This window comes from Meriones unguiculatus (assembly GCF_030254825.1).
Source record: "Meriones unguiculatus strain TT.TT164.6M chromosome X unlocalized genomic scaffold, Bangor_MerUng_6.1 ChrX_unordered_Scaffold_31, whole genome shotgun sequence".
Taxonomy (NCBI): domain Eukaryota; kingdom Metazoa; phylum Chordata; class Mammalia; order Rodentia; family Muridae; genus Meriones; species Meriones unguiculatus.
In genome coordinates, this window is record NW_026843707.1 from 7788141 (window position 1) to 7802578 (window position 14438).

The window sequence follows — 14438 nt, forward strand, 5'->3', positions numbered from 1 at the left end:
GACTGCCTCTGACATAATCTGATTGACCTGCTCTTTGATCACCTCCCCTTGGTGGGGAGCAGCCTTACCAGGCCATAGTAGAGGACAATGCAGCCACTTTTGATGTGAACTGATAGACTAAGATCAGAAAGGAGAGGAGAACCTCCCCTATCAGTGGACTTGGGGAGTGGCATGCATGCAGAGGGAGGAGGGAGGGTGGGATCTGGAGGGGAGGAGGGAGGGGCTTATGGGGGGATGCAGAATGAATAAAGTGTAATTGATGAAAAATTAAAAAAAAATGTGACCCGCGTAATTGTCTCGCCAGCAAGAACGCACACGGACACAAGGATCCTTTTGTAGCAAGCGTTTATTACAATGAATAGAGGAAGACGCTAACCACCAGAATGGTGCTGCTTAAATACACCCTATGGCGGCGTGTACTCCGCTGGTTGGCTGCTTGCCCATTGCCCCGTATGACGCCCTGGACTGGGCAGTAATGCCCCCGGGCTGGACAGTGGCTTGGCGCGCTTTTGCAACTTGCACACGCGCTCTATTATTCATTAGGGCTGGAGCCGGATGTTGGCGCCATCTCGTAATGGCGATTGCATTCTCTCGGCTCTCCACATTTCCCCCTTTTTGTTTTAATAAATGCAAACTGCCTTAAAGCCTTATAAGCGCGGCACAAGAGAGCCCTAAGCTTGATCAAGGGAACTCCTTCTTTGGGGAGTAAGTGATCAAGAGCTTTAGATTACTCCCTTACCCCACCAGGTGCAATGGAGACAAGTCCTCTGGGTGAAGGGGCTAAGGGAGAAGATTAAAAATGGAGGTGACACCCATTCCCGTGCAATGGAATAAAATTCCAGGGAGTGTAAGGGCTGTCATCATCCTATCTAGGTACCATAGCGGCTTAGGCAAAGGCAACATTGTGAAATCGACTCAGTGCAATGGGTAAAACCCCTGAGGTGCATCGACTGAGTGTCACAGTCTGTTTTAATTTTTTAACATGGATAACCAAATTTTGGGAGATGATCCTTGTTCCAAGGCCACAAGTGCTTGTGCGATCACGACCTTGTCACGTTGTTGTTGGGCTTTGAGCTTGCAGACCAACCAAAGTAAGAACACTAAGCCACAACATAGGGCTGCACCAAACATTCCAACGCCCACCCATTCCTTAAAATAAGAAAAGGCGGAAGAAGCCCAGGATAATAAGCCATCTGTGAGCGATAAATCCACTGGAGTAGAATTAATGGTCACCACCGCCGCCCTTAGCTCTTCAAGTGTTTCTTCAAATCCTTCTGGCCAGTTTCCTGCAAGATATAAGGACAATTTCCTGGACAAATTAGCAGCTCGGGTAAGATTTTCATATTGTACACTGGTAATACAGAGTGCTCCTATTTTTCTCTCACATCCTAATTGAGCCAATTGAAATAAAATATCTATTCTTTCTTCCATAAGATCCAGACGCTGGTTGAGAATCATCAATCCACCTTTTAATTGTGTGCTAGCAGATACATGAAGGTTCATGGCTTCAGCCACACCTGCTGACAATTGATTTACTGTTGTGCTTGTTTGGACTGAATTTGCCATTGCCAAGCCGGCTGCAGTGGTAGCAGCTGCACTGACAGCGATGGCAGTAACAATGGCTGCGGTGATGCCAAAATCTCTCTTCTGTCTAAACAGGGAGAGTGTGGATGGAGTCTCCACAGGGATTGGGATCCACTGCGGGACTCTAACAACCAGGGCACGAGTGTAACGCCTGGCATTCCAACATTGCAACATCCAGCATGTCTCATTGGTACAATTTCTAAAAGAATTATTGGACAAAACAAGTAAAAAAGGGGGATAAACACAGACAGGACTAGGTGGAAAAGCCATCTGATTTGTAATGGTTCTATTCCAATGGGTAATTTGCCTTGTCACATTCACCATTTCCATAGCCTTTTTTATCACAGTACCATTTAGGGCGCCCATGACGATCGATTTCCCTACAGTACCACCACTAATGAATCCCAGAGGATTGAGGTCCGTACAACTACCATTTATCCCACAAAGTACCCATTTATAAAAAGGGGCCATATTTCGATGTTGTATAAAGAGCCCCTTTTTCATTACCAAACTTTTTGTAGGATCCATCAACATATTTGGGGAAAAGGAAAAGGTTTTATTTTTGTCAGCCCATTGAGTAAAGCGCGACAGGCAGTCGGACCATGGAGGGATGGACTCATCATCCTCCCATGCACATGAAGGGGCCACCCTAGGTTGAAGAGGTCTATCTTTATCTAAAAAATTTGGTCCTAAAAAGGAACCGTTTACAGGTGACCTTATGCCGAAAGGTATAATAGATGGCGTCGTTACTATCCCTTTCCTTTTGGGACATAACTTCCCAATTCCAATCCTTATAGCCAAATGACCCAAGAATCCTTTTGGTAAGCCGAACACAATCTCCTACAGAATCCTCGATTTGAAAGCAAAGGGAGCCAGCTTCTGGAAAGTCATGGCTTTCCCCTAATGATGCCTCAGTCTCATCATAAGGCAAATAAGGCAGGCCTAAATCTTTATTGGATGAGAAGAATTTTGGGAAAGTCAATGAATTATGTCTGACCGGCATAGGCTTTGGGAATGCAGACAAAATGGCCCAACGTTGTACCCCCACAATACTAGGAACCCAATTTAGAAGGATCCAGGCAAGAACTGGAATTAGTTGCAGGTATATTCATTGGAGGATCATCTTCAGCTGCCACGAGCTTTCGCGTGAGGTGCTCCGGTACCCAGAATGGATTGTTTTCTTCCTGTGGGAAAACACAGACAGCTCCCCTGGATCTTATTAAAATAGGATCCAGGCCTTTCCACTGACCAGTCAAGACATCCTTCCATTTGACCATTTCCTTAGGCCTATCAGGCTCTAAGCAGTGGCGATCAGCCGCCAAGTGGCCCTGACTGTCCAAATTTAAAAAAAAATTGAGAGTAAAGAGTGCCAAGGAAACAGTCACTTGTGGCACTGAGGGCAGAGCCTCCTCGACTCCTCCTTTTTGTTTTATTAAGTATGATTTTAGAGTGCGATGAGCACGTTCAATAATACCCTGTCCCTGAGGGTTATATGGGAGACCCGTTAGGTGGGTCACTCCCATTTGATGACAAAACTGTCCAAATTTTTGAGAAGTATAGGCTGGCCCATTATCAGTTTTTAGAATTTTGGGCTTTCCCCAGGCACTCCATGCCTCCAAGCAATGTTGAATAACATGGGCTGCCTTTTCTTCAGTCAGGGGAGAAGCAAACATAACTCCAGAGCAAGTATCAATGGAAACATGTAAATATTGTAGTTTGCCAAAAGATGAAATGTGAGTAACATCCATTTGCCACATCTGTAGTGGACAGATTCCTCTGGGATTAATCCCAACATGAGGCACAGGTAAAAACTGACAGCAATTTTGACATTGGGTAACAATATCTCTCGCTTCTTTTCTAGTTATGTCAAATTGATGACACACTGTCTCAGTTGTAACATGAAATTTTTTATGAAACTCCTTAGCCAATTCTAAATTTGAAAGGAGGGCAAATGCAATCATCTTTGTGGCTCAATCTGCCAGGTCATTTCAATGGGACATGGGCCCCGGTAAACCGGAATGAGCCCTAATATGAGTAATAAAATCAGGGGATCTTCTGGTAATTAAGGCAAACTGAATCCTTTGAAAAATTTTTACAAGCTTGCTAGATGCTTTAATCAATCCAGCAGCCTCTAAGATTTTGGTTGCATTTACCACATAACTAGAATCAGAAACAATATTTAAGGGACCTAGAAATTTTTCCAAAACTTTTAGCACTACTAAACATTCTACAATTTGAGGCGAGGTCTCATGATATTGCTTAGAAACAACTTTATTATTAACCACATAAGCTCCCACTCCTGTTTTTGACCCATCTGTATAAACTACCAGTCCATCCCGAAGTGGTTCCTGGGACGTTACATGCAGGAAGACTTCCTCTTGAGCTAAAGCAAATTGCAAAATAGGGTGTCGAGGATAATGATTATCAATCAAACCACTAAAGGAGGTAACTAGCACTGCCCAAGTATCAGAGGTAGCAATAAATACCTGAACTTGATGAGCTGTATAAGGCACTATTAAGAACTTTGGCTCCTTCCCAAAGTATGTAATGGCTGCTTTTAACCCACGATGTGCAAGTTGAGCAACTGCATTTGGATACCACTCAATAATTTTTGCAGGAGAAGCATTGAGATGAACCCACAATAAGGGTCCATCTTGCCATAATACAGCAGTTGGTAAACGTTTAGTTTTAATGACACACAGGTCAAAGGTCTTAGTTTCATCTACACGTTTTAATTGGGCATCTTGTAAAGCGTCTTCTACCACTTGCAGGGCACGGCTTGCAGCTGGTGTTAAGGCTCTGGGTGAAGAAATATGAGCATCCCCTTCCAAAATATCAAATAGGAGTTTTAATTCAGCAGAAGGAATCTTTAAAAACGGCCTAAGCCAATTTATATCACCTAATAACTTTTGAAAATCATTTAAGGTATGCAAATGATCCCTGTGAATTTCTATTTTCTGAGGAACTATTTGTTCCGGATAAATAACAGTCCCTAGAAAGGAACCTACTTCTGAAATTTGGAACTTTTCAGTGGCAATATGCAATCCCCATTGTTGCAGGGTTTTTTGCAACAAAAGATATGCATCTTGCAAGATGGCTAACTCCTCATGGCACAAGAGAATATCATCCATATAGTGAATCAGTAACAAGGAAGGAAATTGCTGTCTAACTGGTTCAAGAGCCATCTGCACATACAATTGACACATGGTGGGGCTATTAGCCATGCCTTGAGGTAAAACTATCCATAGATATCTTTTGTCTGGCTCACGGTGATTAACAGCAGGTAGGGTAAAGGCAAATCTCTGTCTGTCTCGTGGGCACAATGGAATGGAGAAAAAACAATCCTTGATGTCTATTATTATAATTCTCCATTGCTTAGGCAGGGCTGAAAGCAGAGGCAAGCCTCGTTGCACTGTTCCAAATAAACGCATCTGTGCATTAATAGCCCTCAAATCATGGAGAAGCCTCCATTTTCCTGATTTCTTTTTTATAACAAAAATGGGTGTATTCCAGGGGGAAGTAGATGGTTCCAAATGACCAAGCTGTACCTCTTCTTTAACCAGCCTTGTAGCGGCTTCCAGCTTTTCAGAGGAAAGGGGCCATTGAGGAACCCATAGGGCTTCCTCTGTGAGCCAAGATATGGGCATGGAACCCTCAATGGCAGCTAATGAAAACCCAGGCCTTGTTTCCCTGTATTACTTTCCTGTGAAATCGGGTGTAATCTCCCTTGTTCCTGTTTACCAAGGCCTTTTCCTTCCTTATAACCCATCCTTTTCATTATATCAACTGCTTGTTGAGAGTACTCATTGGTCAATGCCAATCCTAAATCCTGCAAAATATCTCTTTGCCAGAGATTGACAGGGAGAGGAAGAACATGTGGTATGAAACTTCCTGTTTGACCTTCCGGTGCTTGCCACATCAAAGAATGTGAACTAACTGCAGGGCTGGCCTCATATCCCAACCCTTGTAAGGAGTGGGATGATTGTGTAACAGGCCACGCCTTAGGCCACCAGGTGGAAGAGATAATGCTTTTATCAGCCCCTGTGTCCAAAATACCAGTAAAACTTTTTCCTTCTATTTGTATTTGTAGGGTAGGTATAGTCTAAAGATCAACTACCAAATGAGCAAAATCTGTTCCTGTGGAACCGAGTCCTTTTGTGCCCCTTGGTGTTCCGGTAGATGGAAAACAGTCATGAAGGCTTAGGAGGAGGACTAATTGAGCAATTCTATCTCCAGGAGAAATAGGAAATACGCCTTGGGGGCAGGAACAAAGCACCTGGAGCTGTCCCGTAAAATCCTGATCTAATATTCCAGGATGGATCATAAGTCCTTTTAGAGTGAGAGAGGAGCGACCCAAAATAAGACCAACACTTCCTTTAGGCAGGGGGCCTTCAAACTCCACTGGGACAGGTCGCACCCCAATGTGTGGCATTAATAAGAATTGGGAGGTGGAACGGAGGTCCAACCCTGCTGATCCTCTTGTTGCTCTACAGCTGGATAAACCCTCCTGTTGTCTGCCTGTGTCACATATTTGTTGAGGCCCTGAGACTTGGGGCCCTGAGACCCGTTTTTTGGAATATTCTCATTCCTCTCATTAGGGGGGGTTTCATGCTGGATAAGTTTTCCCTGAATATCTCTAAATGAACGGCATTCATTAGCCCAGTGATTGCCTTTTCTACACTTAGGGCAAAGTCCAGGAACTTTCTTTTGCACAGACACACCACAGTCTCTTTTTAAATGACCCATTTTGTCACAATTAAAACAAACTTTATTGTTTCCAGAACTTGGGCGGTTCTTGGTGTGTATTATGGCTGCCGCCAGGCCGGCGTTGGTAGGCGGGCCTCCAAGTACTCGGCAAACTTTTATCCAATCTGTTAGCCCTTTGTTCCTTCTAGGAGTAATGACTGTCTTACATTCTGGAGAAGCATTTTCATATACCAGCTGTTTTATCATTGGCCTAACTCGCTCCGGATCTCCAAATATTCTACGTGCTGCTTCTGTCATTCTGGCCACAAAATCTGTGAATGACTCCTGAGGGCCTTGTATAATCTTTGTCACGTGTCCTCCGGCCTTGCCCTTTTTTGAAAGGGCTTTCCATGCTTTAATAGCGGCAGCAGAGATCTGACCATATGCCCCCCAATCATAATTTGTCTGATCATGAACAAACTGGCCTTGACCCCTTAGCAAATCAAAGGTCCATTGCCGCTGATTGTCTTCTGCGTGGGCATTGGCCCTTGCCTGAGTTTGGGAAGCATCATACCACAAGGCTTTCCATTCTAAGTACTGTCCCATACTAGGGAGAGCAGCTTTTATGCTATTTTGCCAATCATTTGGGGTCATGACCACGCTAGCAAGTCTTTCAAGCTGCATGATCATAAAATTAGCATCTACCCCGTATTTGTTAACCGATTCAGCAAGTTCTTTAACAAGGGGATATTCTACTGGTGCATGAACACGGTTGCCTTCCGCGGCCTCAAATACAGGGAAGGCCTGCAAAAGCTTCCTTTTATCCCTTTTTGAAAAGAAGGAATCTAAACCGTGTCTCTCAACATAAGGCGGAGGAGCATCAGGGGTTAATGAGAAAGCCCTGTGAATTTTAGCTCCTCCCCTCTTTTGTTCTCTATCTGGTGTTAACAGCGGCTCCTCAGGGTAGCGCCTCTCCTCCTCATAGCAAGCTGCTTCTACCTCTAAATCTGACCCTTTGGAGGAATTTAGCTGCTCAGATTCAGAGCTATCAAGTCCCAAAGCCTCCAATTCTTTTATCGGATAAAGAGGCTTTTTTTTTTTTTTTTTGGATTTTTACTCCCCTTTTCACCTTTCTCTCCCAGGGCGTTTTTTCCCTTGTCTTTCGCTCCTGCAGCTTTAGCATCCGCAGAAGGGCCTTTTTTCTTAAAGACGTCTTTTTCTTTTTCCTTAAGGGCCCCCAACCTTTTATCCCGTTCTGTTTCTGACATGCTGTCTTGTAATTCCTCTAACACCCCTTGGCCAGCTGCTACAGATGAGTGGCATTTCTCATCTTCTAAGCAAGATTTTACTAAAATCCACAATGACCTAGCTCCAACTTTTAGCTTTCCATTTTCTTCTGCCCTCCGTAAATCAGCTTCTAGCTTATCTCAGGAAGCAAGCATCAGCGACCCTGAACATGCAAACCAGGGAGCGATGCGATCAATTTCCATAATAAACCCTTTCAACGTTCTTTTTGAAAGCTTTAATTTATGCTGTTTTAAAAGAGACTAAAGTGCCGTGATCACTGAATGTGAAGCTCCCATGTTGCTCCCTTATCTACGAGAGAAACTGACACAGGAGGGGACACTGCGGCTTATGTACGTCGATAGAACGATGTCCCACGGAGACAAAGCACTTTAGCACCAGTCTTTATGGAAACAAAATGAATACCAAAAAAGAAAAATTGCTAAGGCCACCAGAACAAAAGCAAGAGCAACTGGGACAATTAAATGGGGCGATGTCTCTTTAAGACGAGCTGCCTCTCAGAACTTACCTTTTAGCACTGCAGTTCTGAATCCTCCCTGAGAGCAGGGGTCTCCTCAGGGCCAGCGATCAAAGGCTGCCCGGCGTCCCGGGGTTTCGGCACCAGTTGTGACCCGCGTAATTGTCTAGCCAGCAAGAACGCACACAGACACAAGGATCCTTCTGCAGCAAGTGTTTATTACAATGTGTAGAGGAAGACGCTAACCGCCAGAATGGTGCTGCTTAAATACACCCTATGGCAGTGTGTACTCCGCTGGTTGGCTGCTTGCCCATTGCCCCGTATGACGCCCTGGACTGGGCAGTAATGCCCCCGGGCTGGACAGTGGCTTGGCACGCTTTTGCAACTTGCACACACGCTCTATTATTGTTCATTAGGGCCAGAGCCGGATGTCGGCACCATCTCGTAATGGCGATTGCATTCTCTCGGCTCTCCACACACACACACACACACACACACACACACACAAAAAAAAAAAAAAAAAAAAAAAAAAAAAAAAAAAAAAAAAAAAAAAAAAAAACCTGGCTGCCCTAAAACACAAATGATTGTTTCCCATGTGAGAGGATGCTCCATGGTGGGGAATTCAGTCAGGTTAAACTCACCCAGCTAAACCTCAGAAGAGATCCCAGTTGCACCAGGCACTTGGTCTCCAGCCTAGAGCCACAGGCCAGCATGCTCTGATCACTGTCCCAGATTGAACTGTGGGCACCACAACATCAGAGAGCAGAATTTCTAGTCACAAGATTACCCCATGGTACAGAAAACAATTAGGACCGACCTTAGGTCACCCAGACATTCCCTGGAAAAGACCCGGATTTCTTCAGGCACCCAGGAGCCAGCCCAGAGCCAGAGCAAGGGACCCAGGCAACTGCACAGAGTCCTGCCTGCCTGCCTGACTCCCTGCCCCAGATAGAACTGTGGGACCCGCTGTAATGATACTGAGTTTCTCGGTCAGATGCAAACCCACAGGGAAAGGGACAGCAAATCTAATCTCAGAGCACTCAGCCTATAGCACCACCCCGAAAAGTTCTTGGGGAAAATTGCCCAGTTTGGGCCTACACCCAGGCACCAAATCCCCAGAAAGGCAGTGCCACGCATGTCTCTGCCTGTGGGTTTTACTTATCCCAGACAGAAAGGTTGTCCCCAAAGCAAAGTCTGGGTGTTCCTGTCAGGAGGAAATCCCACAGCATGGTGGTTCGTTCATGAGGTCCAAGGCTCAGGACACCCAGCTCCAGAAGACTTTCTGGATTCACGCAGACACTAGGCTCTAGCCTTTTCCTACAGGCATGAGCACTTTGCTCACATACCATTGTTGAGTATCGCTAGGGCACTGGGGAACAAAGCTGCAGCCTCAAACATACCAAAGCCAGAGGACCATTACAGCAGCCTCCAGATACTGCTCTATGGTTCAACCAGTTACCCCAAGCTAAACTGACAAATCTGTGGGAACCCCTGGATCTTTAAGAGAGCTGCACCCAAAAATCACACCTTAAGAGCAACAGCTGCAACTCATTTAATTCAGAGCAAAAAACCTAACAGCAGGACAACCATCACCAAACCCTCTCCTGATAAGAGGAAAGCCTTCCTGAACATGACAGTTACCACACAGTTCCATATACCTGAAGTGAAATATGAAAATTCCTTAGAAGCACCACCATTCACTTGTCCATACCCAAAAAGCTGAGGAGAACTCCTTCAGAACCCCACCTGAACATATGTGCCCCAAATGCAAGGTCACCCACATTTGTAAAAGAAATTTGATAAAACTTAAACCACACTTAAACCCCCACACATGAATAGTGAAAGACGTCAACACCCCACTCTCAACGAAAGACTGGTCAACCAAACAAATTAAACAAAGAAACAATATCTCTTACAAAGATGATGAATTACATAGACCTCACAGACATCTACAGAACCTTTCACCCAAAAACAAAAGAATTTACCTTCCTCTCAGCTCGTCCTGACCTTCTCCAAATAGACCATATAGGTGGTCACAAAGCGGACCTCAACAGATACAAGAATATTAAAATAATCCCTTGTATCCTATCTGATCACCATGGACTAAAGTTGGACCTCAATGACAAAAATAGCAAAAGTCCCACACACATGGAAACTGAACAACTTGCTACTAAATGACAGCTGGGTCAGGAAAGAAAGAAAGAAAGAAATTAAAGACATCCTGGAATTCAATGAAAATGAAGATACAAAATACCCAAACTTATGTGACACAATGAAAGCAGCACTAAAAGGAAAGTTCATAGCACTAATTGCCTTCATGAAGAAATTCAAAACATCTCATGCAAGCAACTTAATGGCTCACATAAAAGCCCTAGCAGAAAAAAAAAAAAAAGAAAGGAAGCAGCAGACACACCAAAGAGGAGTAGACAGCTCGAAATAATCAAAATCATGGCTAAAATCAATCAATTAGAAACAAATAAAACGATTCAAAGAATCAAAGAAACCAAGAGCTGGTTCATTGCAAAAATCAACAATATAGACAAACCCTGAACCAAATTAACTAAAAGGCAGAGAGACACTATCCACATCAACAAAATCAGAAATGAAAAGGTAGATATAACCAGACACTGAAGAAATCCAAACAATCAGTAGGTCTTACTTTAAAAGCATAGATGCCACAAAATTTGAAAATCTAAATGAAATGGAAACTTTTCCTGACTGATTCCACATGCCAAAGGTGAAGCAAGACCAGGTAAATCTGTTAAATAGTCCTATATCCCTTAAGGAAATAGAAGCTGTCATCCAAAGTCTGCCATGCAAAAAAAGTCCATGGCCAGATGGTTTCAGAGCAGAATTCTCCCAGACGTTCAAAGAAGAGCTGACACCAATACACTTCAAACTATTCCACAAAATAGGAACAGACAGAAAACTACCAAACTCATTCTATGAAGCCACAGTCAGCTTGGTACCTAAACCTCACAAAGACCCAACAAAGAAAGAAAATTTCAGGCCAATCTCCCTCATGAACATTGATGCAAAAATACTCAACAAAATACTTGCAAAAATAATCCAAGAACACATCAAAGATATCATCTACTATGACCATGTAGGTTTCATTCCAGGTATGCATGGGTGGTTCAATATACAGAAATCTATCAATGAGATCCACCACATAAAAAACCTGAAGAGAAAAACCACATGACCATCTCCTTAGATGCTGAAAAGCCATTTGACAAAATCCAACATCCATTTATGTTTAAAGTCTGGGAAAGATCAGGGATACAAGGCAAATACCTGAACATAGTAAAGGCAATTACTATACAGCAAGCCTATAGCCAATATCAAACTCAATGGAGAGAAAATTAAATCAATCCCACTGAAATCAGGCACAAGGCAAGGCTGCCCACTCTCTCCATAGCTTTTCAACATTATTCTGCAATTCCTTGCTAGAGCAACAAGACAATTCAAGGAGATCAAGGAGATACAAATTTGAAAGGAAAAAGTCAAAGTATCACTATTTGCAGATGATATGATACCTGAGTGACCCACAAAATTCCACTAAGGTTCTACTACAGCTGTTTAACATCTTCAGCAAAGTGGCAGTTTACAACACTACCTCAAAAAAATCAGTAGCCCTCCTGTTTAAAAAAGACAAAAGGGATGAGAAAGAAATTAGGGAGACACCACACTTCAAAATAGAAACAAAGAACATAAAGTACTCTGGTGTGAACCTATCCAAGCAAGTCAAAGAGTTGTATGAAAAAAAATTTCAGTATGTGAAAAAATAATTAGAAGAAGATATCAGAAGATGGAAAGATCTCCCATGCTCATGGCATGGCAGTATTAATATAGTAAAAATGGCCGTCTTACCAAAAGCAATCTACAGATTCAATGCAGTTCTCATCAAATTACCTACACAATTCTTTACAGACCTTGAAAGAAAACTTCTGATCTTCATAAGGAACAACAAGAAAACCAGAATTGCTAAAACAATTCTCTACAGTAAAAGATCTTCAGGGGGTATCTCTATCCCTGATCTCAAGCTGTACTATAGAGCAACAATACTATAAACTGCATGGTACTGGAATTGAAACACACTGGTGGATCAATATAATTGAATAGAAGACCCTGACATAATTCCTCACACTTACGGACACCTGATTTTTGACAAAGATGCCAAAAACATTCAATGAAAAAAAGACAGCACCTTCAAAAAATGGTGCTGGTCTAACTGGATGTTTACATGTAAAAAATTCAAATAGATACATATTTACCACCCTGCACAAAACTAAAGTCCAAGTGGATCAAAGACCTCAATATAAAATCAGACACACTAAACAGCTTACAAAAAAATGAGGGAAGAGCCTTAAACTCATTGGCACAGGAGAAAACTTCCTGAACAGAACACCAACAGCACAGACTCTAAGAACAACAATCAATGAATAAAACCTCCTGAAACTGAAAAGGTTGTGTAACACAAAGGACACTGTCATCAGGACAAAACAACTGCCTACAGATTGAGAAAAGATGTTCACCAACCCTATATCTGACAGAGGAATAATATCCTGTTTACACAAAGAACTCAAGAAGTTAAATAGCAACAAATCAAGTGATGCAATTAAAAGATGGAATACAGAGCTAAATAGAGAATTTTCAATACAGGAATATCAAATGGCAGAGAAACAGTTAAAGAAATATTCAACGTCCTTAGTCATAATGAAAATGCAAATCAAAACGACCCTAAGATTTCACATTATACCCATCAGAACGGCTAAGATAAAAAACTCAAGTGATAACAATATGCTGGATGTTGTTTAGAAAGAGGAACACTTCTCCACTGCTGGTGGGAATGTAAATATGTATAACCACTCTTGAAAACAATTTGGCAGTTTCAAAAACAACTAGGAATAGGCTTTCCTCAAAATTCAGCTACACCACTCCTATGAATATACCCAAAAGAGCCTCAAGTACACAATAAAGACATTAGCTCCACCATGTTTGTAGCAGGTTGACTTGTAATACCCAGAAGCTGGAAACAGCCCAGATACCCTTCCGTGGATGACTGGATAGAGAAATTGTGGTGCATCTACACAATGGAATATTAACATTATTAGAATTACAAGAAATATTACCATTACAGAACAATGAAATCATAAAATTTGCAGTAAACTGTGATCTGGAAAAGATCATCCTGAGTGAAGTATCCCAGAAGCAAAAATACACACAGGGTATATAATCACTCTAATTGGATATTAGACATATAATATAGATCAAACCTACTAAAATCTGTACACCTAAAGAAACTAATCAAGAAGGAGGTCTCTGGGTAAATGCTCAAACCCCATACAGCAAGGCAAAGAGGATGAACATCAGAAGAAGGAGAAAACAGGTTACAGTACTGGAGCCTGCTACAGAGGACCTGTGACATGCTCTATCATGCCAGATATCAAAGCAGATGCTTAGTCTCATGGCCAACCTTTGGGTAGAGTGCAGGGAAATTCATGAAAGAAGTAGGAAATAATAAGACCTGGAGGAGAAAGGAGCTCCACAAGGACAGCAACAGAACCAAAAACTCTGGGCACAGTGGTCTTTTCTCAGACCAAAACCATTGATGGAGATAAACTACAACCCATGCACAGATGTTGCAAATGGCAGTTCAGTTTCCAAGTGGGTTCCATAGTAATGGGAACAGGGACTGTCCCTGACATGAAAAGATTGGCCTGCTCTTTTATCACCTCCCTCTGAGGGGGGAGGTACCTCACCAAGCCACAGAGGAAGACAATGCAACTACTCCTGATGAGACCTGATAGACTAGGATCAGAAGGAAGAAGAGGAAGACCTCCCTTATTAGTGGACTTGGGGAGGGGCATGTGTGAAGAAGGGGAAGGGATGGTGGGATTGGAAGGGAAGGAGGGAGGAAGCCAAGGGTTGATACAAAATGAATAAAGTATAATTAAAATGGAAAAAGCAGAGTCTGAACAGAGAAAAATCTAGTATCTAAATGAAGCAGTCATTGTAGCTAAAAAAAAATCTCTACCATTAAAAAAGATGTATAAAACATTTAAAATAAAATGATAATGAATAATTCAAAAAATTGGTTTGTAGGCAGGCATGCTTACAGGGTGTTTTGTCAATCATTGGTTAATGGAAGAAGGCCCAGCTCATTGAGTGTTGCCTAAGGAACATTGTTCAGCCATGAATGGTGTGGACACTTGTGACTCCAGCACTTGGGATTTCAGAAACAGGCTGATCTCTGTGAATTTAAGGCCAGCCTAGTCTACAAAGTAAGTCCAGGGCACTCAAAGCTATTAAGCATGAATCTGTCTTAAACCCCCCCCAAACCAAAAACACACAAATAATAGTTACTGTATAAAGAACAAGACACTCTTGATGACACCTATTTGAC

General features: G+C 42.6%; 1 protein-coding gene across 1 annotated transcript; it reads right to left on the bottom strand.

Annotated features, from left to right (window-relative positions):
• Window positions 1-344: 344 nt before the first annotated feature.
• LOC132651548 (uncharacterized) lies at window positions 345-8578 on the bottom strand. Its single transcript, XM_060376786.1, has 2 exons — window positions 8084-8578; window positions 345-2768 (listed from the first exon to the last, which is right to left on the bottom strand). Exon 2 carries the CDS (start codon window positions 2116-2118, stop codon window positions 970-972), a length of 1149 nt encoding a protein of 382 aa, XP_060232769.1. The 5' UTR covers window positions 2119-2768; window positions 8084-8578; the 3' UTR covers window positions 345-969.
• Window positions 8579-14438: the final 5860 nt, after the last annotated feature.